Genomic DNA, 26877 nt, shown 5'->3' on the forward strand with positions numbered 1-26877 from the left:
TTATCTAAAGAGAAAACATTTGCAGGGCTATGGGGAAATGTCAGGAAGTGGAACTATCGGAGCTGCTCTTTCCGAGAGCTGGCACACACATTCGATGATGCTCCATGATTCTAAAGTTACTTAATTCTCCTGGGTCAGAAAATCACCCCGACCCATATTTTGGCAGTGAACGATTTGAAAGGACTTCTTTCCAAGTTGACCCCTCAAACCCTAACAAGAAACTTGGTTTTGAAGTCATTTATTATGATCATATTATTGTAGAAAAGTCAACAGTAAGAATACACTTTTTAACCTGCAGTAAAGTGCACAGTTAGTTACAATACATTTTAGGTCATCGAGAGCAGCATTGAAATTTATTGTTCAAACCAACTACCTTTTGGACATACCCACAAAATCATTATTCATTGAAATGTTATTATTATTATATTTTCTCTGAACTCTAATTAAATTACTATCCGTGTACAAAAAGAGCACACTTTCAGTCTTGGAGACTTTTTAAATCAGCTTTCAAGATCTTTAGTACCTGACGCCTATTTTGTTTCCGGGAACAACATTGACCCCATACTGTTCATTTTTAGATCAATCATTTACATGATTCATGTTTCAAGGATCTACCATATTTCTATTGTTATAATCCCAGTTGGTCTTCGAACTGGACGGGAAGATCCTGGCTCAAAAGACCGGCGCGCATTTTTGCTTTTTTTTAGAAAAAGTGGAGGAACAGAGTCACACCAGAACAACTGGCGCAAAACAGTCACCGATTCCCCGTTTTGCTGGGGGCTAGCAGGACAGCAGCGTAGGGCATCTGGCTCTAGCTGCTGATTATGTCCCGGAGAATTTCTGGGTCCATGGCTGCGCATGCAGCCTACAGCGGCTACGTCGTGCTGCATGGCGGATGCAACCCGCTGACCCAGCCTGCAAAATAGTGCCAGCTCGCGCACCCCGGATCATCCCACCACAGTGCCCCCAGCCCTGAATAATGTTCCCCCTGCCCATGGATCGACCCTTCCCTGACTGTGGCAGCACTGGACTGAGTCTGCAGCCGCCACACTGAGTTCACGACGGGTGAGACCGCATGCGACCGACAGGATCAGGAACTCGGCCGGTCGGGGGTGGAGTATTGGGGGCGGGCCTCGTCGATACGTGGCGCGGGTACTCTGCGAGTACACCGCTTTGGAGGAGGCAGACATCGCGAAAGCGGTGCCATCCCCGATTTGGTCGGAAACTTGGATTCTCCGGCCATTCGCCGAATGTGATTTTGCAGTCGCCAACCGGAGAATCCAGACCAACATTTATTAAACGTGAAAAATTTGATTATGGTACAATACTCCTTTGCTCCCCCCTTCGCTTCACAAACATGTGTAGATTTTAAGGATAACATGGGTTACCAAATGTATCTCAGGCTATAATAGTCTCAGTAACACACAATCCCTTGAAACACAGGCTGGCTGTGCTCAGATATACACTTCACTCTGAACTTGAGTGAAGTTCTGTGGATTTCACCTCAAAGTCCCCCCAGCTCATTTCTTACCTTTTCTCACTGAACTCCAACTTGTAAATGAATGAGTTCAAATTCCACTTTCATAAAGTCACACTTTCAAATCTTCTTTCCAACAATGCTTTCTCTTAATTGCTCATATCAAAGTTTTGCTTTCAGGTTTTACACTTTCCTCTTCAGCATTTATTTTGTCTTCGTGACTTTTACACAATCTTCGAGATTCAGCCACTGGTTTTCATAATTATTTCAACTCACATTCTATAGGCTGTGGTAAACTCTCATAAACCTGAAAATCACTTCAGATATCTTTCTGGTGTCTCAGTCTTCTTCTCAGCTCTTCCTGTCTTTACTGAACATCACTCTGTTCTAGTAGCTTTCATCTCCGGCATCTCAGAAACTTATTTTCATTGTATTCTAGTTTTCTTAAATAACTGGACTTTAACCCTCTGCACTTGTTTTCTGAACCATTACTCCGTGCTGTAATTTTCATCTTGCAAAGGTGAGAGATATGTCCCCTCTCCAGCCTTCTAAACCAACTGCCAATAAATTCAGCTAAAACTAAATCAAAACCTTTTCACCTTTAAAAAGGCCCCCGGTTGCTGAGCAACAACCTCATGCTTCTGTCAGATTTTGTTTAATCTTCATGCCGTAAACTCTGAGCACAATAGAAGGACAGTTTGAATTGAAGTCAAAACCACACACGGACAAACACCTTTGTCAAGCAGAAATCGAACTATAGGATTTAGCCTTCCTTACACAGAAAGACTAAATTTAACCCACTTAAACTACACCTTTATTTCTAACATTTACCAATACAACTGTGGATCCCTTAAAACTACCCTTGTTTTCTTAACACTATATTTGAAACTGTTAAGGATAGCTGGCAATTTAAGTTACTTAATAACATGTTTATGGTACAGAAGGCGAAACGCTCATGCGATGGGACAATAAAGATCTATATTTAGCTTATCATTGCAGTAAACGTAAGCAGAGAAACTTTAGGCAGAGTACAAAGAAGTGGCACAAATCATTGTGCAATTATTAGAGCTGAGTGGAGTTTACAATTTAAAAAAATACAATGATTTCTGGAAAGAAACTCAAGTTTGTGGTCTTTGAAATCCTTCAGTTTGCTGCTCTGTCTGTTCCGACAATTGTCGTTGCAGAACGGTTTGCCTCGATTGTTATGACGAAAGGTTCAACTGTGGACTTCAAATCATATCAACTCATATTGGCCTGTTCAGTGGCATATGTGGCATGTGTGTCTTTGATCATTTGGGCTCCAATGAAATTTCTGATGTTCAAGAAGCGCATTCTGTCAAATGTGAAAGAATGGTAAGTGTTTTGGAATTATTCAATATGCCTGACCTGCAGTTTTAGAAAGTATTTAATACCTGCTCCTTTATCCATTCCAATTGTAATGACAGATAGCTGAGGCTAAGCAAATACGAATAAAAGACAAGGTCACAGGTATCTGGCTCTCGGGAACAGCTGTTTTCTTTCTGGGATAATGGCCAGTCAAATGGCTGGAGAACATTACGATCTTCCGTCGCTGTTCATGGATTTAAATCGACACTGATGGGGTTGGATATTTTATTTCTCTGATGGCTGTTAAATTAATTTAGCTGGTCTCAGCTCAGTTCCCACTCCAGAAGGTGTAACAATAATTTGGCACTAAGTTGGAAGTCTTTAATTGCGCAGTATTTTCATTTTTTTCTGCACCAGTTAAGATGTTCATTTGAAGTTGGGGTTATTATTTTGAGTTGTCATTTGGGTGGGATTAGATGAATTTTAATGTCTGTCTGCACCGCAGAATAACTGTCCTGAGACAGTTCTCTGCTACCATTGATTAGAAAGGCAAATGTTCTTTTTGTGTTTTAATTATAGAACATAGAACAGTACAGCACAGAACAGGCCCTTCGGCCCTCGATGTTGTGCTGAGCAATGATCACCCTACTCAAACCCACGTATCCACCCTATACCCGTAACCCAACAACCCCCCCCCCCCTTAAACCTTACTTTTTTAGGACACTACGGGCAATTTATCATGGCCAATCCACCTAACCCGCACATCTTTGGATTGTGGGAGGAAACCGGAGCACCCGGAGGAAACCCACGCACACACGGGGAGCACGTGCAGACTCCACACAGACAGTGACCCAGCCGGAAATCGAACCTGGGACCCTGGAGCTGTGAAGCATTTATGCTAACCACCATGCTACCGTGCTGCCCTATGGCAATTATTGCCCTATGGCAATTATGGTCACAGTTACCATTTAAGTCAACCACCAGGAGACTAAGCTTTAAATTATGGCTCTGTGATTTATTCTCAATCAATTTTTTAAAAAGCTGGTCTTTCATAGCTTTAGCTGTGAGTAAACTAGCCGCTTTGTTGCCTCTATATCTGGCCAACACAATTTAACATTGTGAAGTGCTTTGAAATAGCCCATGAGTGTGATAAATTATAAACTATTGCATTTTTCTTTTTCCTAAAGTTATAGATTGCAAGTTCATGTTTTGTCAGTAAGGCCTGTTATTCCTTGTTCAATTCTAATAATTGAGCAGTTTTATGGCTTTTGCAATAAAAATATAGATAAATTTCCACCACGCAGCAGGCCAATCAACACATGCAAATAAATATTAATGTTTTGGACAGAAACCCCTCTTGGGGACGGAAAAGCAAGGCAGATAAGTCCCCCTTTTTATGACTGACCAAAATCTAAAAGGGAACCCCAAAATGTCCAGTATTACAAACTGTGCTGGAACCACAAGAAAATCTGTGAATATGATTTACAATGTCTCGGCTATTTGTTTGCACAGGAATCAAATGACTCTTTCTAAAACCATGTTGTATTCGTACGTTTATTGTTATTTAAAAGCTCACCCGCATGGTCAGTGGGTGATCCTCGATCAAGTGCACATTATTTAACTGCTTTTCACCTTAGCCTTTAAGAACGTAGCTCTCTGCTAATTAATTTTAAAAAGCTCCATTGTGAGTAATGTTTTGATTAGATTTCTTAAATTGCAGTGCAATTTTTCTATGCAGTTTTGAAAAAAATGTCATAAAAATATATTCAATACATTTCTGATAGTAACAGCACTATTTCCAGTGTTGGGACATGTAATATTTAGTAGAGGTTTTTTATTTGTGTTTCAGGGAGCCAGCCTTGCTCATGCACCTGATTTTCACAACACTGCCTTGCTTTGGATTTATAATTGCAGGTTCACAGGTAACGGATTCTTTAATTGTTTGTCCGTTGTCTCGTGCTTCTTTTCAGAATCCTGGATCCATTAAAAAGTTTAACATTTTACTGGTGTTGGTTACATAATACACAGTCATTGCCATATGTTCATTGACTTACAGTTGCTAAATCATCATATGAGATGAGATACTATAAATAACATTGTTACGATCCCCTGGGTAATGCAAGGTCAATTCCAGCCCCACTTGACCTGACTTGACCTGAAGTCACAACACAATTTAAATTAATAAAGAATTCTAAAAAAAACACCCAAAGTCTTTGGTCATTGGCTACCCAATAGCTACAGTCGCCAGGTTTGTAAATTTAAACATAATTAATTTTATTATTAAAAATAACTATAATTTAATATGCAGCAAATACAACAGGTTAACTATCATCCGAGACTTTTTTCATCTGAGCTTCCAGGACTCCAATTATCTTTCTTTGGTTCTCTGAACAATCATCCCACTCAGCAGGATCCAATCACTGCCTGTTCTAGGAATATGGGTTTGGATTCGCCGTCCCGCTGTGCCAGAATTCTGGTTCAGCAAGCTGGCGGAATGCTCAATTTTGCCAGCTGGTTAATGGGGTTTCCCATTGTGGGGCAGCCCCACGCAGTCGGGAAACCCCCGGGCTGCCGGTAAAACGGAGCATCCTGACGGCAGAGAATCCAGCCCGTGGCTCTTTGGCCAATTCATTGGCCAGTCAATCGAACTAAATCCCACCAATCCCTTGGCTGTCAAAAAATCTGGGTCCTGCTGTGCGAAGGCTAGCACAGTGTTCCCTTTTGTAACTTTTGAATTTCTCACTTCCCCTACTTGACTTAAAGGTATATGATCATGAAGCATCTGTGGATCAAAATGATAACAGCTTGAATAAAGAAAGGGAAAATAAGGGAATCAATAGGAAGGGCCCTTACAATTTACATTTACATGCTGGCAGTTAATTGGTTTCCTACAGTTTGAGTTATTGCAATATTGGAAAACAAACTAGCTGCACCATTAGCTGAAAGAACTCATTGATGTTTCCTTGCTCTGTTAGCTGATTACTTCAATCATGGTTGCTATTATTCAAGGACACTTCCTATTGAACCATAAAAGAGTTCAATTTATCATGTCAGCCGTTAACTCAGAGGTTTACGATTGACTACCACAATGTTAAGTAGAATACAGTGTGATGAATATAAGAAACTGTCATATTTTATATTTTCTACAGTGATGTCATTAAAACCTGGGTTAAAGATGCGTACAGGCAGTATGACTGCTAGAGTGGTGATGAAGGTGTTGTAAAAGAGAGGCAGTCATTGATATGCAGGTGAAATGTTCTGCTAGTAAATCTTAGGAACCATTTACTTGTTTACAGATAGCTAGCTAATAGAATTTTGTTTAGCTTTGAAGGACCCATGGGTGTAGATAATTTATGCAGGGTATTGTGTTTGTTCCTAGATAAACAAGTCAAGGGACGGCTTTAAGAAAATACAAAAGAATACCTTGTGCTTTGGGTACAGATGGTGTAGTTAATGGGAAAAGTCATGTCTGTCTGAAGAATCAGTAGGTCCTAGAACTTTAATCTGAACAGAGGCATTTCATAGAACAGTACAGCACAGAACAGGCCCTTCGGCCCTCAATGTTGTGCCGAGCCATGATCACCCTACTCAACCCACGTATCCACCCTATACCCGTAACCCAACAACCCACCCCCCTTAACCTTTTTTAGGACACTACGGGCAATTTAGCATGGCCAATCCACCTAACCCGCACATCTTTGGACTGTGGGAGGAAACCGGAGCACCCGGAGGAAACCCACGCACACAGGGGGAGGACGTGCAGACTCCACACAGACAGTGACCCAGCCGGGAATCGAACCTGGGACCCTGGAGCTGTGAAGCATTTATGCTAACCACCCTGCTACCCTGCTGCCCCCTTAGTTTGGTCTTGAAATGTTCTCTCCAAAGATTCTACACAGTGAAAAACAAATAAAACCCTGGTTGTCAACATTACTCAAGAATGGTATTTCATATATATTTGTTTGCTTAATTGCAATCTGATGGCAGGTTTAGGAAGTAATTCGGCTTGTATTTAATAACTGTTGTAACTGTTAACTGCAAAGCTATTTCTTTGTTGCTGATATGGTTAATTCGGTGATTAAATTAAAGTTTGTTTCAACATAAAAGATGTCTGTTGGTCAGTGTTATCACTTCTGTGGTGCAGTAACTTTTCCTCCACAGTTTTAGAAATTGCAAATAGTTAGGTTCTCATCTGGGATCCTAACAAGAAACGCCATTTGATTGTGATTGAATTGATTGTTCAGAAAACCTTGAGCAGATTTTACCCAATCTTAGTTTTAAAATATTCTGCTTTACTATTCTCTTGTATTTTGGTGCTGAAGAGATTCATCTGCACCTATATATTTGTATGAAAATGAAATCTGCAAAGCGTAAAAAGCTCACAAGGGCGATAAGCTATATATTGTTACAATAGAACATGACAGCGCAGTACAGGCCCTTCGGCCATCGATGTTGCGCCGACCTGTGAAACCCCTCTAAAGCCCATCTACACTATTCCCTTATCATCCATATGTTTATCGAATGACCATTTAAATGCCCTTAATGTTGGCAAGTCCACTACTGTTGCAGGCAGGGCATTCCACGCCCTTACTACTCGCTGAGTAAAGAACCTACCTCTGACATCTGTCCTATATCTATCTCCCCTCAATTTAAAGCTATGTCCCCTCGTGCTAGCCATCACCATCCGAGGAAAAAGGCTTTCACTGTCCACCCTATCTAATCCTCCGATCATCTTGTATGCCTCAATTAAGTCACCTCTTTACCTTCTTCTCTCTAATGAAAACAGCCTCAAGTCCCTCAGCCTTTCCTCATAAGATCTTCCCTCCATACCAGGCAACATTCTGGTAAATCTCCTCGGCACCCTTTCCAATGCTTCCACATCCTTCCTATAATGCGGCAACCAGAACTACACGCAATACTCCAAATGCGGCTGCACCAGTGTTTTGTACAACTGCAACATGACCTCATGGCTCCGAAACTCAATCCCTCTACCAATAAAAGCTAACACACCATACGCCTTCTTAACAACCCTATCAACCTGGGTGGCAACTTTCAGGGATCTATGTACATGGACACCGAGATCTTTCTGCTCATCCACACTACCAAGAATCTTACCATTAGCCCAGTACTCTGTCTTCCTGTTACTCCTTCCAAAATGAATCACCTCAGACTTTTCTGCATTAAACTCCATTTGCCACCTCTCAGCCCAGCTCTGCAGCTTATCTATGTCCCTCTATAAACTGCAACATCCTTCCGTACTGTCCACAACTCCACCGACTTTAGTGTCATCTGCAAATTTACTCACCCATCCTTCTACACCCTCCTCCAGGTCATTTATAAAAATGACAAACAGCAGTGGCCCCAAAATAGATCCTTGTGGTACACCACTAGTAACTGAGCTCCAGGCTGAACATTTCCCATCAACCACTACCCTCTGTCTTCTTACAGCTAGGCAATTTCTGATCCAAACTGCTAAATCACCCTGAATCCCATGCCTCCATATTTTCTGCAATAGCCTACCATGGGGAACCTTCTCAAACGCTTTACTGAAATCCATATACACCACATCAACTGCCTTACCCTCGTCCACCTGTTTGGTCATCTTCTCCCAAAACTCAACAAGGTTTGTGAGGCACGACCTACCCTTCACTAAACGGTGTTGACTATCCCTAAATAAATTATTCCTTTCTAAATTATTATAAATCCTATCTCTTATAAACCTTTCCAAGACTTTACCCACAACAGAAGTTAGACTCACTGGTCTATAGTTACCGGGGTTGTCTCTACTCCCCTTTTTGAACAGGGGACAACATTTGCTATCCTCCAGTCTTCTCCAATCCCCATAGAGACCAATTTAAAAACAGACAGATTTCTCACTGACTGACAGAACCAAAAGACAAGATTTCACATTTTAAGACTTTTATTGTCATAAAAAAACTGAAATAAAAACAGACCAACCATTACTTAACAACCATCTGACATGGTTCGATTTATGGAACAGGAGCAGGGCCCAATTATGGGTCACACGGATACCCAGATAACGAAGAGTGGGTCGTTGAGAAAATGGATAGACGAAAGAATGATGACGCCTTTAGATAGACTGGCTGTACTTGAAGCTGATAGATCACCAGGACCAGAAGAGAAGCATCCAAGGGTGCTGAGGGAACTAGTAGGAGTGGAAATTGCAGAGGTACTGACCTTAATCTCCCAATCCTCCTTAGGTATAACTGGAGATACCAGAGGATTGAGAACTTCACATGCCACGTCTTTGTTGAAACAAAATGTGGAAGGATAAGCCCAGGGTCTCAAACCAGTTAGTTTAATCTGTGTGGGAAAGCTTTTTAGAGATCATGGGCGGGATTCTCTCAGCCCGGGGCCAGGCCGGAGAATCCCCGCGACCGTTGTGAATCGCGCCACGCCGCCCTGACGCCGGCACGTGACTCTCCACAGAGTGGAGAATCCGCACCATTGGCGCCGGTGCGGTTGGCGCGGTGCTGGTCGGGGGCCACACTACGCTGCCTGACCGCCGATTCTCGGCCCGCCTGGGATGGGCTGAGGGACCATCGTAAAAATGCCAAGTCCCGTCGGCGCTGTCCACACCTGCTCTCAGTCGGCCGGAACGCGACGTGGAAGAGTCGGGGGGCAGCCTGAGGGGGGGGGGGGGGGGGGAGGTTCCAACCCCAGTGGGGGCCTCCAATGTGGTCCACCGATCACGGCCCACTGAACGGCGGGCTGGCCTCTCTGGCTGGCGGCCTCCTTTCTTCTGTGCCGGCCATGTTGCGTCGGGGCTAGCGCGTTGAAGGAAGCCACTACGCATGCTCGCGTTGGTGCCGGTGCCACTGCGCATGCTCGCGTTGGTGCCGGTGCCACTGCGCATGCTCGCGTTGGTGCCGGTGCCACTGCGCATGCTCACGTTGGTGCCGGTGCCACTGCGCATGCTCACGTTGGTGCCGGTGCCACTGCGCATGCTCGCGTTGGTGCCGGTGCCACTGCGCATGCTCGCGTTGGTGCCGGTGCCACTGCGCATGCTCACGTTGGTGCCGGTGCCACTGCGCATGCTCGCGTTGGTGCCGGTGCCACTGCGCATGCTCGCGTTGGTGCCGGTGCCACTGCGCATGCTCGCGTTGGTGCCGGTGCCACTGCGCATGCTCGCGTTGGTGCCGGTGCCACTGCGCATGCTCGCGTTGGTGCCGGTGCCACTGCGCATGCTCGCGTTGGTGCCGGTGCCACTGCGCATGCTCGCGTTGGTGCCGGTGCCACTGCGCATGCTCGCGTTGGTGCCGGTGCCACTGCGCATGCTCACGTTGGTGCCGGTGCCACTGCGCATGCTCGCGTTGGTGCCGGTGCCACTGCGCATGTGCACATTGGCGCCAGTGCCATTGCGCATGTGCAGATCCTGTGCCGCCCAGATCGTGCCGGGATTAGCAGTTGGAGCGATGTGAACTGCTTCAGTGCCGTGCGGGCCACCTGTAGGGGCCAGAATTGCTGATCCTGAGGCTGTGTTGCCGCTTTAGGGAAACGCGATGGCATTTCCGATAGCATCAACACTTCAGGATCGCAGAATCCCACCCCATAAGAGTAAATAACACTCTACTGAACAAATATGAATTAATTAAGGAGAGCAAGTACTGACTTGTTAAGAACAACTTGTGTTTAATCAATGCAAGTACAAAGTGCTACAGATGCTTGAGAATCCCCCGGGAGCTGGCGCAAATCCTGCCCAGCCGCTCCGATGCTGTCACCCCGATTCTCCGACCGGTGAAAAAGCTCGCCGACAGGAATTGCTGAATCGTGAGAATCATTGCCGATCCCTGGGTCTGCTGCAAATCTCCGGCCCCGGATGGGCCGAAGTCACACCGGCGTAAATCAAAGTACGTTTCTAACGGCGTCAACCAGCCGTGCTGTCTGACGCCGGTGAACGGGGAGGTAGGGAGGGGTCGGAGTCGGGGGGGCCCTCACAGAAGAGACGGCATGGCCATGGCTAGTGGGAGGGAGGGTTGCGGCTGTCGGTGGTGGTTTCCCCAAGGGCAGAGGGTCTCTGGCGGTGGCAGGGTCGGTGCCTTGGAGGGGCGGTGCCGGTGAGGGGACCGGGGGTGGTGGGGAGGGGACCTGGGGTGGGGGGTGATGTGGAGGGGACCGGGCGGGGTGGCCTGGCTAGGTGCCAGCTGGCAGCAGTGGCGACGGTTGCGGATGTGGGTATGTACAATGATGATATGTCATCTACCCCCACCCCCTGCAGACCATTATGTTTGGGCATCACTCAGCGATGTTGGCCGCCGTGACGGGGGCTGCTGTCCTGCATGTAGCCCTATGGGACCTGGAGCAGGGATGTGCCGGTGAGGCGGCGGAGGCTGCTGCAGAGGAGCGTGTCACAGAGGGGCAGGTGGCAGCAGCTCAGGCTGGAGGGTCGAGGAGGAGGTGGTGGTGGTGCCACGGTGGTGGAGGCGCCCGATGAGGCCCTGTGTACACTGGCGCCGCACGTGGTACCAGGACCTCACGGACCAGGCATGTAGGAGGAGACTCAGGATGAGGCTGGAAACCGTCGCCCATATCTGCCACCTGATGGCACACCTGGCACCACATGGGACTGGGCCCTCAAGGTGAGGGTGGCCCTGAACCTTTCTGCCACGGGGTTGTTCGAGTCGCCGAGTGGGGACCTCTCCGGCATTTCACAGCGTCGGTGCACCGGGGCATCCGTGCAGTGATTGACGCCGTGTATGACATCGCGGACCACTACATCCAGTTCCCTGTGGACCAGACCAGCCAGGATGCCCAGGCAACAGGCTTCGCTGCGGTTGCCGGGATCCCTATGGTACAGGGGGCGATCGATGGGGTGCACGTCACCCTGCGGCCGCTTGCGGGTAACAGGGCCATGGTGAGTTTCTCTGCGGTGATGGAGGATGTAGGCGATAGCAGTGGCGTTCCGTGGATGTCTTCATTGGACCCAAAGTCCAGAGTCCCCTGGGGTGGTGTGTCCTGTCCGTCCGTCTGTCTTTGGGTGTTCTGGGAGGGGGGGGGGGGTTCGTCCTGTCTCTCAGTGCCCTGGGTGGATGTGTCCTGGGTGGATGTGTCCTGTTACTCAGTGTCCTGGGTGGATGTGTCCTGGGTGGATGTGTCCTGGGTGGATGTGTCCTGGGTGGATGTGTCCTGGGTGGATGTGTCCTGGGTGGATGTGTCCTGGGTGGATGTGTCCTGTGTCTGCGTCCTGCGAAGATGTGTCCTGTGTCTCAGTGTCCTGGGTGGGTGTGTCTGTGTCTCGGTGCCCTGGGTGGGTGTGTCTGTGTCTCGGTGCCCTGGGTGGGTGTGTCTGTGTCTCAGGGGAAGGGGGGAATGGGGGAAGGGGAGAATGAGGGAAGGGGAGATGGGGGAAGGCGGGGAAGGCTGGGGGTGGAGGAAGGGGGGATGGGGAGGGCGGGATGGAGAAAGGGGGGAATGGGGAGGGCAGGAAGGGGGGATGGGGAAGGGGGGATCGGGGAAGGGGGGATGGAAGGATGGGGAAGGGGGATGGGGAAGGGGGAAGGTGAAGGGGAGGGAAGGAAGAGGGCATGGGGAAGGGGAAGGGAGGGGAGGGGGATGGGGGGATGGGGAAGGGGGGATGGGGAAGAGGTGGGGAAAGGGGGATGGGGAAGAAGGTAAAGGGAGGGATGGGGATCAGAGGAGGGATGGAAGGGGGTAGGCAGTGGGGGTCTCACTTAGTGGTGCGTTCCCAATCTCTGCATCTGTGACCTCCCGGTCCTTGGGACCGCCTGCAAGGTCCAGGGCCCTCTCTTCATGAACAGTGAGCGGGCGCACTTCAGGTGGGCCCCCTCCGGTCCTGTCACGCTCCCGGTTGTTATGGGCACGCTTCTCCTGAGGGTTGGGGGGGGGCGGGGGGGGGGGGGTGGGGTTGGGGGGGTGGGGGCGGGGGGGGGGGGGAAGGGGAGACAGAGATACAGGTCAACAGTGTTAGGTGGACATACTTGCAGACAAGCAGGTGTGTATATGTTGGCCGAGGTTCACAGCCCATCCTGCCAATGCAGCCTGCATGGGTGGGTGCAGCCATGTCGGTCTCAGCTAGGGCTGTTCCACCCATCCTGGGGTGGGGGGGGAAGGGTGCCGTGCCACATATGTGGGGGGGTTGGTGCAATGGGCACAGTGTAGGGTACTCACTCTGGCTGCTCTTACTAGGTCATTGGCTTTCTTGTGGCAATGGCTGTCCTGGCTGTTATGGTCACGTGCTGACGGCCTCTGCCACCTCCCTCCACAGGCGCTGGCTGGTGTTTGGAGCGACCCCGCAGCCGTGCCCGGAGTACAGGCCTCCCTCTTCTGCTTCACTGCGTCCAGGAGCATCACGATGTCCCACTCCTGGAACCTCGGTGCTGCGTGGCGGACGGCCATCTTCCAACGTCGCTGGGGATCTCTTCGCCGGTGGACGTCTTTTGAGGAGTGATGCCGCGCAGCATAATTGACGCCATTCCGGGTCGCGCCGCTGCGTTTGGCACGACGCCACTGCTGTCCCCTTCCGGCGTGGAAAATTCCAGAACTTTCGGTGGGCCCAATGCCGGAGTGGCTTGCGCCGCTTTTGACGCTGGCGTCGGGTCATTGCTGCAATCGTGGAGAATCCCGGCCCTGATGTAAAACAGAAAATGCAGGATATACCTTGCATGTCAGACCGCATTGGTGCAGAGAAACAGAGTTGACATTTCAGCTCCATGGACTCTGTTGAAGGCCTATCGGCCTGAAAAGTTAACTCCCTTTTTCTCTCCAGAGGTGCTGCCTGGCTTCCAAGTATTTCCTCCATTGTCTGGTTTTACTTCAGGTTGAACTAATTGTTTGAGTCTTTGATGAGACAACAGAGAAGGTCGATGAGTGTAATGCGATTGGTTGATGTTATGTACATGGACACCCCAAAAGGCATTTGACAACATGCCACATGACAAGATTGTTATCAAAGTTAAAGTTCACAGGATAAAAGAACCATGTCAGCATGGATATCAGATTGGCTGAGTGACAGGAAACTGGTGAACGATTGTTTTTTAGATTGGAGAAAGATATTATGGGATCCCCTGGGGCGGGGGGGGCTATATTAGATTCCTGCTGTACTTGACTTTAGTAAGATACATGGGCACAATTTCAACATTTGCGAATGGGACAAAACGTGGAAGTATTGGGAACTGTGAGGAGAATAGTGTCTACTTCAAGTGGATTTAGAAAGGCTGAGGGAATGGATGGTCAACAGGTAGATGAAATTTCAAGAAGAGACGTTTAAATTAAATTAATTTGGTAGGTAGAATGAGGAGAGGCTATTTAAAACAAAGGAAATAATTTCAAAAGCAGAACCTGGGAGTATCTGTGCATTGATCATTGAAGGTGGCAGGACAGGTTGTGAGAGCACTTAGTATTCTCAGCTTTATAAATCGGGTTGTAGAGTAAACGTAAGGAAGTTCTGATGAACCTGTAAATCACACTAGTTCATTCTCAATTGGGGTGTGTGCCTAGTTCTAAGCACTGCAGTTTAAGAAGGATTGGAAGGCTTTTGAGAGGACCTCAGTTATGTTGATCGATTGGAGAAGCTGGAACTGTTCTCCTTGGAGAAAAGAAGCGTGAGAGGTAATTTGGTAGAGGCTTTCAAAATCATGAGTCTGAGCAGAGGTAGGTAGAGAGAGAGTGCTCAAGAATCAGAAGACATCGATTTGAGGTGATTGGAAATGATGACATGAGGAATACCGTTTCATGCAGCGAATGGTGAGGATGTGAAATGCACTGCCTGAGAGTTTGGTGGAGACAACTTCAATCATGGGGATTTGGATAATTATCTGAAGAGAAAACATTTGCAGAGCTACAGGGAAAAGACCTGAGAATGGGACTAGTTGACTTGTTCTTACAGAGAGCCGGCGTGATTATGATGGACTGAATGGTCTCCTTTTGTGCTGTAATCACTCTCTGATTCTATTCTCTGATCCTATGGGTACATGTACACTGGAAATCCCAATATTTGGGAAATCTTGTGAAGTTCTTTACCAATATTCATGTTTACACTGGATCATCACAGAAATTGAGCACCTTAAGGAAGATTAAAAGAGATATAACTGAAGCTATTCAATCTTTAAAAAATGCACTAAACTTTCCCGATGATTATATATATATATATACATTGTCTTGTACTGAGCCATAAGATCCAGAATTTGCATTCTGATCTATGCTGGTCTCGACTTGCTAGCACAGCTGTTAAATTGACTAGTATCGTGGAGCAATGGGAAGAATTGACAAGGGTTCATGTAATCTAGTGATGACACAATCATATTTTATTTTTATTCATTTCCGGGATGTGGGCATCGCTGATTAGGCCAGCATCTGATATCACTGTTGATGACTCCTTCCATCACTTTGCTGACGATGAAGAGTAGACTGATAGGGCAGTAATTGGCTGGGTTGGATTTGCTCTGTTTCCTGTGTACAGGACACACCTGAGCAACTTTGCACCTTGCTGGTTAGATGCCAGTGTTGTAGCTGTACTGGAACAGCTTGGCTAAGGATGCAGCAATTTCTGGAGCACAAGTCTTCAGTGCTATTGCCGGAATATTATCAGGACACATGGCCGTTGCAGTATCCAGTGCCTTCAGCTGTTTCTTCATATCATGTGGAGTGAATCGTATTGGCTGAAAACTGACATCTGTGATGTTGGGGACCCCGGAGGAGACCGAGATGCATCATCCACTCGGCACTTCTGGCTGAAGATTGTTGTGAATGCTTCAGCCTTGCCTTTTGCACAGATGTAATGGTCTCCTCCATCATTGAAGATGGGACTATTTGTGGAGCCTCCTCCTCCAGTGAGTTGTTTAATTGTCCACCGCGATTCAAGGCTGGATTGGTTGAATTGTAGAGCTTAGACCTGAGGCGTTGGTTGTGGAATTGCTTAGCTCTGTCTATTACTTGCTGCTTTTGTTGTTTGGCACTCAAGTAGTCCTGTGTTGTAGCTTCACCGGGTTGACATCTCATTTTTCGGTATGCCTGATGTTGCTCCTGGCATACTCTCCTGCACTCTTCATTGAATCAGGGTTGATCCCCTGGCTTGATGGTAATGGTAGAGTGGGTGATATGCCGGGCAATGAGGTTACAGATTGTAGTTGAATACAATTTTGCTGCTGCGGATGGCCCACAACGCCTTATGGATGTCCAGTCTTGAGTTTCTAGATCTGTTCAAAGTCTATCCCATTGAGCACGGTGGTAGTGCCACACAACACGATGGAGGTTATCCTCAATGTGAAGACGGGATTTTGTCTCCACAAGGAGTGTGCGGTGGTCACTTCTACCAATCCTGACATGGACAGATTGCATCTGCAGCAGGCAGATTGGTGAGGATGAGGTCAAGTATGTTTTTCCCTCTTGTTGGTTCCCTCACTACCTGCTGCAGTCCTAGTCTAGCAGTTATGTCCTTTAGGACCCGGCCAGCTCGGTCCGTACTGGTACTACCGAGCCACTCTTGGTGGTGGATATTGAAGTCCCTCACCCAGAGCATATTCTACGTTCTTGCCACTCTCACTGCTTCCTATAAGTGGCGCTCAACATGGAGGAGTTCTGATTGATCAGCTGATGGTGGCCGGTACCTGGTAATCAGCAGGAGGTTTCCTTGCCCATGTTTAACCTGAAGCTAGGAGACTTTATGGGGTCCAGAGTCGATGTTGAGGACTCCCAGGGCAACTCCCTCCCTTCAATATCAATGCTTCCACATAAGCACCAGACAGCTTCAGACAAAAACTGGAAAAGTGTTCTTATTTTTACATTTGTTAGATAACATTTTAAATCTTGCTCATTTTAGAAAGGCCCTAACAAGATTTTATGCTCTGTTCTGGCATAGATAATAGTGCAACTTTAAAACCATATCAAGAACTGAAAACAGATTGCCATCATCATTTGATGCAGAAATGTCTCAGGGGATTATAGTGGCATCATTACTTTGTGCTGATTTGTCGTTCTGTTTTAAAAAGGTACAGCATGGCTCAACCTCAGCTCAAACATTTTCAGATCTCCCTGTGTCCCTGGTCGTAATGTGCTTGATTCTCGTGAGTGTTATTGAAAATCTACGTAAATGGCAGCTGGTTGGAAAAATTGATGGTAAGGAACTGTCAGTTTATTTATCTGATTTGTTCTTGTTTAAAATAGCAACCTGCACACTTTCAGTACTAGCAAGCTACCTTAGTTGGTGAAATTGATAACACTAAGACCCACAGGGTACAATTTCAATCAAATAGAGTGTTTCAGAACCCAACAACTGTGAGTTAAAGCATTTCTCCTAATCTCCCCTCGAGACCTTTTGCCAATGATATTGAATTTATTACTTTTTGTTATTGATCCACTCACCAGAGGAAATGTTTTTTCTCTGCCAAGTCTATGAGAATCTCTCATCATCGTGAAAGCTGTTATTAGATGGCCTCTTAAACCTTTCTGTTCCAAACAGAAAACTCCTCACTTTTCCAACCTCTTGTAAATTAAATCCATCATCCCTGGGAACAAAAACAGAAAATTCTGGATAAACTCAGCAGGTCTGGCAGCATCTGTGGAGAGAGAAACAGAGCTAATGTTTAGGATCTGAAGAAGAGTCATACAGACTAGGCTTAGGTAGGGTGCTCTTTCCAAGAGCCGGTGCAGACCCGATGGGCTGAATGGCCTCCTTCTGCACTGTAAATTCTATGATTCTATTATTCTGTTGGAAGTCTATCCCATTTAGCATGGAGGGACATCAATGTGAAGACGGGACTCTGTCTCCACAAGGACTGTGCGGTGGTCACTCCTGCCAATACTGTCATGACAGATGCGTCAGGTAGGTTCGTGAGGACAATTATATTTTTCCCTCTTGTTTCCCTCACCACCTGTTGCAGTCCCAGCCTGGCAGCTATGTCCTTTAGGACCCAACCAGCTTGGTCTGTGTTCCTGAGCCATTCTTGGTGATGGACATCTAAGTCTGCCGTCCAGAATACATTGTGCACTCTTGCCACCCTCAGTGTTTCCTCCAAGTAGTGTTCAACATAGAGGAGTACTGAGTAATCAGCTGATGGTGAATGGTCGTGATAATCGTCAGGAGGTTTCCTTGCCCATGTTTAACTTGAAGCCATGAGACTTCACAGGGTCCAGAGCCAATATTGAGTCCTCCCAGGGCAACTCCTCCTGACTGTAAACCATTGTACTGCCACCTCTGCTGGGTCTGTCTGTGAGACAGGACATACCAGGAATGGTGATAGTGGCATCTGGGACATTGTCTGTAAGGTATGATTCTGTGGTTAACTATGTCAGGCTGTTGCTTGACATGTCTGTAAGATAGCTCTCCCAACTTTGGCACAAGCCCCCAGGGTTGACAGGGCTGGATTTGCCATTTCTGGTGCTTATGTAATTGCCGGGTGGCCTGTCCAAGTTTCATTCCTTTTTGTGTTTTTGGAGCGGTTGAACACAACTGAATGGCTTGCTCGGCCAATTCAGAGTCAACCACATTGCTGTGTGTCTGGAGTCACATGTAGACCACACCAGGTAAGGATGACAGATTTCCTTCCCTAAAGGACCAGATGGGTTTTTACGACAATGGTTTAAGACCATAAGACATAGGAGCAGAATTAGGCCACTCGGCCCATCGAGCCTGCTCCGCCATTCAATCATGACTAATATTTGATCATCCCCATTCTCTTGCCTTCTCCCCATAACCCCTGATCCCCTTATTAATCAAGAACCTAACTATCTCTGTCTTAAAGACACTCAGCGATTTGGCCTCCACAGCCTTCTGTGGTAAAGAGTTCCACAGATTCACCACCCTCTGGCTGAAGAAATTCCTCCTCATCTCTGTTTTAAAGGATTGTCCCTTTCATCTGAGATTGTGTCCTCTGCTTCTAGTTTTTCCTACAAGTGGAAACATCCTCTACATGTCCACTCTATCCAGGTCACGCAGTATCCTGTAAATTTCAACAAGATCCCCCCCATATCTTCTAAACTCCAACGATTACAGACCCAGAGTCCTTAACCGTTCCTCATACGTCAAGCTGTTCATTCCAGGGAACATTCTTGTGAACCTCCTCTGGGCCCTTTCCAAGGCCAGCATAGATACGGGACCCAAAGCTGCTCACAATAATCCAAATGGGGTCTGACCAGTACCTTATACAGCCTCAGAAGTACATCCCTGGTCTTGTATTCTCGCCCTCTTGACATGGATGCTAACACTGCATTTGCCTTCCGAACTGCCGACTGAACCTGCATGTTAACCTTAAGAGAATTGTGAACAAGGACGCCCAAGTCCCTTTGTGCTTCTGATTTCCTAAGCATTTTCCCATTTTAAAAATAGTCTATGCCTCATTTCTCCTTCCAAAGTGCATAATCTCACACTTTTCCACATTGTATTCCATCTGCCACTTCTTTGTCCACTCTCCTAGCCTGTCCAAGTCCTTCTGCAGCCTGTCTGCTTCCTCAATACTACCTGCCCCTCTATAGATCTTTGTATCATCTACAAACTTAGCAACAGTGCCTTCAGTTCCTTGCTCCAGATCATTAATGTGTATTGTGAAAGATTGTGGTCCCAGCATCGATCCTTGAGGTACACCACTAGTCACCGGCTGCCATTCTGAAAAAGACCCCTTTATCCCCACTCTCTGCTTTCTACCAGTCAGCCAATCCTCTATCCATGCCAGGATCTTACCCTTAACACCGTGGGCTCTTAACTTATTTAAGTCTCCCATGCGGCACCTTGTCAAAGGCCTTCTGGAAATCTAAATAAATCACGTCCACTGGTCCTCCTTTGTCTAACTTCCGTGTTATTTTCTCAAAGCACTCTAACAGATTTGTCTGACAAAGCCGTGTTGACTCAGTCCTATTTTATCATGCACTTCCAAGTACTCTGCAATCTCATCTTTAATAATGGACTCTAAAATCTTACCAATGACCAAAGTCAGGCTAACCGGCCTATAATTTCCCATCTTCTATCTCCCTCCCTTCTTAAACAATGGTGTTACATTAGCCACTTTCCAGACCCTTCCTGCCTCCAGTGATTCCTGAAAGATCATCACCAATGCCTCCACAATCTCCTCAGCTATCTCTTTTAGAACCCTGGGGTGTAGTCCATCTGGTCCAGCTGATTTATCCACCTTCAGTCCTTTCAGTTTCCCCAGAACCTTCTCCTTAGTAATGGTCACTCATCTCTGCCCTGTGGTTCTGCCCCCTAGTCCTCCTGGAGCTCTGGCATCTCACTGGTGTCTTCCACCGTGAAGACTGATGCAAAGTAACTATTTAGTTCATCTGCCATTCCTTTGTTTCCTATTATTACTTCCCCAGCTACATTTTCCACTGGTCCAATATCTATTTTTGCCTCTCTCTTACCTTTTATATATTGAAAAGAAAAACCTCTTCCTATCTTCCTTTATAGTTCTAGAATGTTCTCCCCCCTTAATGCTTTTTGAGTTGTCCCCTGCTCGCTTTTAAAGGCTTCCCACTAATCCTCGCCACTTTGTATACTTTTTCTTTAGCTTTTATGCTGTCCTTGTGTCCTTGACTTCCCTCGTCAGCCATGGATGCCTTGTCCTCCCATTCATGATCATCATTAGACTTTAAATTCCACATATTATATTGAGTTTAAATTCCACCATGTGCTGTGGTGGGATTTGAACCCAGGCCCCCAGATCATTACCCTGGGTCTCTGGATTACGAGTGCACGGACAATACCACAAAGCCACTGCCTCCCCCAATTGATCCGCTTGGCATACCTCATTCCTCAGAACCAGGTCTAGCAGTGCCTGATTTCTCATTGGACTGGAAACCTACTGCTGTCAAAAATTCTCCTGAACACACTCCAGGATCTCTAACCCGCGCTGCTCTTTACACTACGACTATGCCAGTCCATATTCAGATAATTATAATAATAATCTTTATTGTCACAAGTAGGCTTACATTGACACTGCAATGACATTACTGTGAAAAGCTCCTAGTCACCACATTCTGGCGCCTGTTCAGGTACACAGTGGGAAATTCAGAATGTCCAAATTACCTAACAGCACATCTTTCGTGACTTGTGGGAGGAAACTGGAGCACCCGGAGGAAACCCACGCACACATCAGGAGAACGTGCAGACTCCACACAAACAGTGACCCAAGCTGAGAATCGAACCTGGGACCCTGGAGCTGTGAAGCAACAGTGCTACCCACTATGCTACCCCTATCTGGTGAAAGGTAATCCCCAACATGTTCATAATGAAGTGATAATGCCATTGAATGTCAATGTGAGATGGTTGGATTCTCTATAGTTGGAGATGGTCGTTGCCTGGCATTTGTGTGGCACAAATATTATTTGCCACTTGTCGTCCCAAGCCTGATACGCTGAGGTATTGGTAGGAGTTTGAGATACTGTTGTGTGCTACAAACTCAGTCTATTAGCATTCATCTTTGCACCATTTGTGACTCCATTTGTGCGTAAGTGCCAGGCAATGACCACCTTCAACAGAGAATATAACCATTACCCTTTGGCATTCAGTGGCATTCCCATCGCTGAATCCCTCACTATCAACATCCTGGGAGTTACCATTGATGAGAAACAGAAGTGGACTAGCCATATATATGGGCCCTGGAGAGTTTCCGTTTGTTCACCCCGGCGGGATATTCCAGTCCTACGCCAGGGCACGGGTTTCCCAGCGAGGAGGGGTACAGTCACGGGGAAATCCATTGACAACGTCGAGGTTGGTAAATCCGGCTGGTGGGCCGCCGCTGCCGCTGAAACACACGCAGCGGTTTGGTTGGTAAATCCCGGGGCAGATTAGAATTGTTTTCATCACTGAGGAGCTGAACTCCGAGATCGGGCCACCATTTTGAAACGGTGCTCCAATCGTTAAGAGAGCTTGCGGGTCCCCCACAGCCCTGACCCAAGGGCAATATCACCCTCCGCACATCTGGGCATTTCCCTACCGGCCCCTCCCCAAAGTGAGGACACTCCACTATGAGGTACCTGGGCACCTTCCCCTTCTAGAACCCTCACTCGTCTTCTCCCAACCTCCAGAGGCCCCTTCTTACCTGCCCTGCACCCCCCCACTCTTCATAGGCCCCCTCCATCCTCCTTCCATGGGTATGGTCCCTGACCCTTGGCAGTGCTACCCTAGCACCCGGGTGCCCTTGCACTGTCACCCTGGCAGTGCTCCTGCCAGGTTGGCAATGTCACATCAGCACATTGGCAGTGCCAGGATGGCAGTGCCACAGTGCCAGCTGGGCAGTTTCAAGGTGTCCATGTTCCAGAAGGAGGGCCAGGGGGCCACCCTGCACTATCCATGGCCACCCAGGGCTGTCCGATGGTCTGGGATAACCCCTGGATTGCGTCCTGCCTGGTCCATATTTGTGTGGACCAGTACTGAACGGCGTCTGGCTGAGGCCTCCCTGAGAGGCCGGTCAATCCCAGGAAACACGGGTAAATAGGCCTTAAGTAGGTTTAAGGCCTACTTATGCCAGCACAGCTTGGTCTCATTGTGGGTGGGCCCCTGATCCCGACACCTCACGTGACCTGGGTAGATGCCACGAGGCACCGTGTCAGTGAGGAAGACTATGGGAGGCTTCTCCCGGCACTTACCAGCCAAGTTGTGCTCCGATTCAGGTGTGACGTGGCCAGTAGATCGCCTTCTGTCGCTACAAGAACAAGTCAGAGTCTAGGAATCCTGCCACGAGTAACTCGCCAACTGACTCCCTAAAGCCTGCCCAATATCTACAGGGCACAAGTCAGGACTCTGATGAAATACTCTGCACTTGCCTGGATGAATGAAGCTCCAACAACACTCAAGAGGCTCGACACCATCCAAGGCAAAACAACCCACTTGATTGGCGTCCCCTCCACAAACATTTACTTCCTCCTCAACCAATGCACAGTAGCAGCAGTCCAGAAGGCGATCTACTGGCCACGTCGCGCCTGAATCAGAGCACGATTGTCTACAAGATGCACTGCAGGAACTCGCAAGGCTCCTTAGGTACCAGCTTCCAACTCATGACCACTACCATCTAGAAGGACAAGGTCAGACGATAAATGAGAACACCTCACCTTGATGTTCCCGTCCAAATCACCCACTATGCAAACTTGGAAATATACCACCATTCCTTCACTGTTGCTGGATCAAAATGCTGAAATGCCCTCCCTAACAGCGCTGTGCGTGTACCTGCACCACATGGACCTCATGAGTGGCTCGAGAAGGCAACTCATCACCATCTTCTCAAAGGCAACTGAGGACGGGCAACAAATACTGGATAATCCAGCAACACCCACATCGCATAAAGGAATGAGAAATATTAACAGTATAGATATTGTATGAATACTCACTATGTAGAATTTGCAAGTATTTATTTTATCACAAATTAAAGTAAAGTTATAAAAGGTGATAAAATGTACCATGTGTAACAAGTTTCTGTGTGCTATATGAAAATCATTTGACTAGTAATGGATTTTAGAGTAGGTGCTGTGTTCAAAGCATTTGGCTTAGACTTTCCACTGTAATTTAGAGACAGATTAACTGCGACACTGCAGTAAAGAGGTCATTTCTGCTGGAAGTTCAAGGAACATAGAACATAGAACACTACAGCGCAGTACGGGCCCTTCGGCCCTCGATGTTGCGCCGACCTGTGAAACCATCTGAAGCCTATCTGACCTACACTATTCCATTTTCATCCATATTATTCCATTTTCATACCACAAGGAGTGGTATTCTGTGTCTTACTGCACCCGTTTCTGGTGTGGTGTCTTCCCCCCCCCCCCCCCCCCCCCCCCCCCCCACTCCATGGCAGTGGGATCATCTGTCCCGGCAGCCGGCCATTGGGATTTCCCATTGTGGACAGCCCCACGCCGTCGGGATATCCGCGGGCGTGAGTTCACTGCCGGCAAAATGGAGGATCCCGTTGACAGAGAATCCAGCCCTAGATGTTTAACTTTCAGAGCCCTTGTAGCTCCATTAAATAATTCAAACAGGTACATAGACATAACTGGAATCAATGTTAGTCATGACAGCAGGATAATAATTAGATCTTCCGAACTCGGGTATATCCAGCAACACTTGGCTCATATGACAAACCTCTCTCACTTCTGGTAATGTGAAACAATGTTTTCATCACTCTAGTTTGTGAATAAAGAATTTCCTCTTATATGAATTACGTATTATCTGCTAGAATCATTGAGGAGCATTTGTGTACCATGGAGACTACTGAACCAACTGGACAGTACGACAGAAAGTCACCCAGACTCGAAATGTTAGCTCCCTTCTCTCTCCACAGATGTTGTCAGACCTGCTGAGATTGTCCAGTATTTTCTGTTCTTGTGTTCCAAAGTACGGTTGATGCTTTGCTAGGATGGAGGTGTGACCTGTAGAGGATGGCTGGTCAGGGTTTGATATAGAGAATGGCAATGCAGTGGTATTCAATTTTGTAGAACTTTCTCCTGGAAGAGTAGGGATCTGGTGCATTCTGTGATGGGGCAAAATTCACATTGCCTCTGGAAGAAACAGCTTTGATGGTATTTTTTGATTCCATGCTTTTGTGCAAAGAAACTCATTGAGGATTTCATGAAGTCTGTTGTGCTTCTACAGGAAAGTGACATTTTACACTAAGCTATTATAACATTGTCTGAAAAGGACTGAATATTAATCAAAGCTTCTTCCCATCAATGGTACATGAAAAATGAAATGAAAATCGCTTATTGTCACGAGTAGGCTTCAATGAAGTCACTGTGAAAAGCCCCTAGTCGCCACATTCCGGCGCCTGTCCGGGGAGGCTGGTACGGGAATCGAACCGTGCTGCTGGCCTGCTTTAAAAGCCAGCGATTTAGCCTGGTGAGCTAAACCAGCCCCTACATTTTCCATCAACTGTGAAAAGTTGAATTACAGTTTTATTGGTTCTCGAAACCTTAGGGATTAAAAAGGGAAAAAGTGAAAAAAGAATGAAAAGAACTGTATTTCATCGTATTAGGTCAAGATCTCAGTTGCATGGAGGAGAAATTAAAATGTGGAATGAATAAAACCTATTTGTTTCTTTGTAGTTCACCTTGTATTTACAAATGCATTTGCCTTGCTCCACAGGTACGTGCAGTGGCGCCATTTTTCATTCTAATGGACCGGTGCTCACAAACATAGAACAAATCGCCACTATTGCTGTGCAGCAAGACAGAGCAGATGGGAACAATCAGATAACTGCAGAAGTGACTGAAAATGAATTTGCTTCATCTGTGGTACCAAGAACATCAGACAAGTCAAACACTGTGTTGCAGCCTAGTTTACATTCAACAAGAGCTGGGGATACCACATTAGAACATAAAATTCCAGCCTCTCTCAAAGTTCTAGCAGTGAAGGACTACAGAGCGGAAATATTTGCAACAGAGATCATTAATTGGTTGGATACCGTAGAGTTAGTGAGAGTTGCAGGCCTTCCTTCCGTGGCCACAACCGGATGGGTTTACCCCATTTATATTTTTAGCTACTTGTCACTTTTAAGAATTGTTCTGCATTCAGCAAATCCATTTTTACCTTCTTTGGCGATTATGTTGCAGGATTTCCCATTCTTTTTTGTTCGAGTCAGCTTGATTGGGGTCATGGGATTCGTTACTCCTGTTTTATACCCATTAAAGAATATCATTGTTCTCATTACATTTATTTATTTCAACTATGTCACAAAATTGAAATACTTCAACCATACGCAACAATTTTAAAAGTTATATCTCAATTGATTAACTGTATGATTTGATATTTATTGTTCCATTGTATTGTCAATATTCCAGAAGAAAATGATCTTATACAGAGGCTTTGTATTTTAAAGCATCAATGAATGGTGATATTAAGTGGTGCAGCAATTGCTCAATTTTTCTGTCATGAGTTCTTACTTTCAAGTAGACTGTTATGGGAACATGCTGTGCCTCCTCAAAGAAAAAGGGAAAAACAAAGTGAGGTATTACAGTGTTGGGTTTTGAAATTTTTGTAATTCTAAATACTTTCTGTAATTGCCATTCATTGAACTTGGTTTGCTTTATGCTATCTCCCAGAAAATGAGTCCGATACAGTTGCTGAGAAACATTACCTCAAAGGGCAATGATTTAAGTATGAAGCAATAGGATGAAAGATAGCTCAAGGACTTCTCTGTCATAGAAACAATTAATAATGATAGTGATCCAGCGACACAGATACTGAAAAAGGCACGGGTTTAGAGAGTAGAGTTCACTAGGTGTGTCAGAGAGTCATAGCCGTCTACAACACAGAAAAGGCCCTTCAGCCCATCCAGTCTGCACCAGTCAAAAACAACCACTTAAGTATGCCAATCCCATTTTCCAGCACTTGGCCTTGTGTGTCTTGGCATCGCAAGTGCACATCTAAATACTTCTTAAATGTTATGAGGGTCTCCGCCTTCACCAGCCTTTCGGGCAGTGAGTTCCAGACTCCCACCACCCTCTGGGTGAAAAGGTTTTTCCTCACATCCCCTCCTGCCCTTACCTTAAATCTAAGCTCCCTGCTCATTCATCCCTTCAACAAGGGGAAAAGTAGCTCCCTGTCTGCTCTCTCTATGCCCCTCCTAATTTTATACATCTCATAGAATCATAGAATCATAGAATTGACAGTGCAGAAGGAGGCTATTCAGCCCATCGAGTTTGCACTGGCCCTTGGAATGGGCACCTTACTTAAGCCCCACCCCTCCACTCTATCCCCTTTATCCCCGTAACCCAACCTAACGGTTTTGGACACTAAGGGCGATTTACCATCGCCAATCCACCTAACCTACACATCTTTGGACTGTGGGAGGAAATCGGAGCACCCGTAGAAAACACACGCAGACACGGGGAGAACGTGCAGACTCCACACAGACAGTGACCCAAGCAACTGTGCTAACCACTATGCTTACGTGCCACCCCAATCATGTCCCCCCTCAGCCTCCTCTGCTCCAAGGAAAACAACTCCAGCCTATCCAATCTTTCTTCATACTAAAATTCTCCAGCCCAGGCAACATCCTGATAAATCCCCCGTGCACTGTTTCCAGTGCTATCCCATACCTCCTGTAATGTGGATTTCTGAACTGCACACAATACCCTAGCTGTGGACTAACCAATATTTTATACAGTTCCAGCATAAC

The 26877-nt window shown here is 46.7% G+C and overlaps 1 protein-coding gene across 1 annotated transcript; it reads left to right on the top strand.

The window, feature by feature from the left end:
• The first annotated feature begins 2524 nt into the window (after positions 1-2524).
• Positions 2525-26105, top strand: LOC119966416 (transmembrane protein 236-like). Its single transcript, XM_038798042.1, has 4 exons — positions 2525-2830; positions 4653-4725; positions 16771-16897; positions 24843-26105. Exons 1-4 carry the CDS (start codon positions 2577-2579, stop codon positions 25466-25468), a joined length of 1080 nt encoding a protein of 359 aa, XP_038653970.1. The 5' UTR covers positions 2525-2576; the 3' UTR covers positions 25469-26105.
• Positions 26106-26877: the final 772 nt, after the last annotated feature.

This window comes from Scyliorhinus canicula, chromosome 5 (assembly GCF_902713615.1).
Source record: "Scyliorhinus canicula chromosome 5, sScyCan1.1, whole genome shotgun sequence".
Lineage (NCBI taxonomy): Eukaryota > Metazoa > Chordata > Chondrichthyes > Carcharhiniformes > Scyliorhinidae > Scyliorhinus > Scyliorhinus canicula.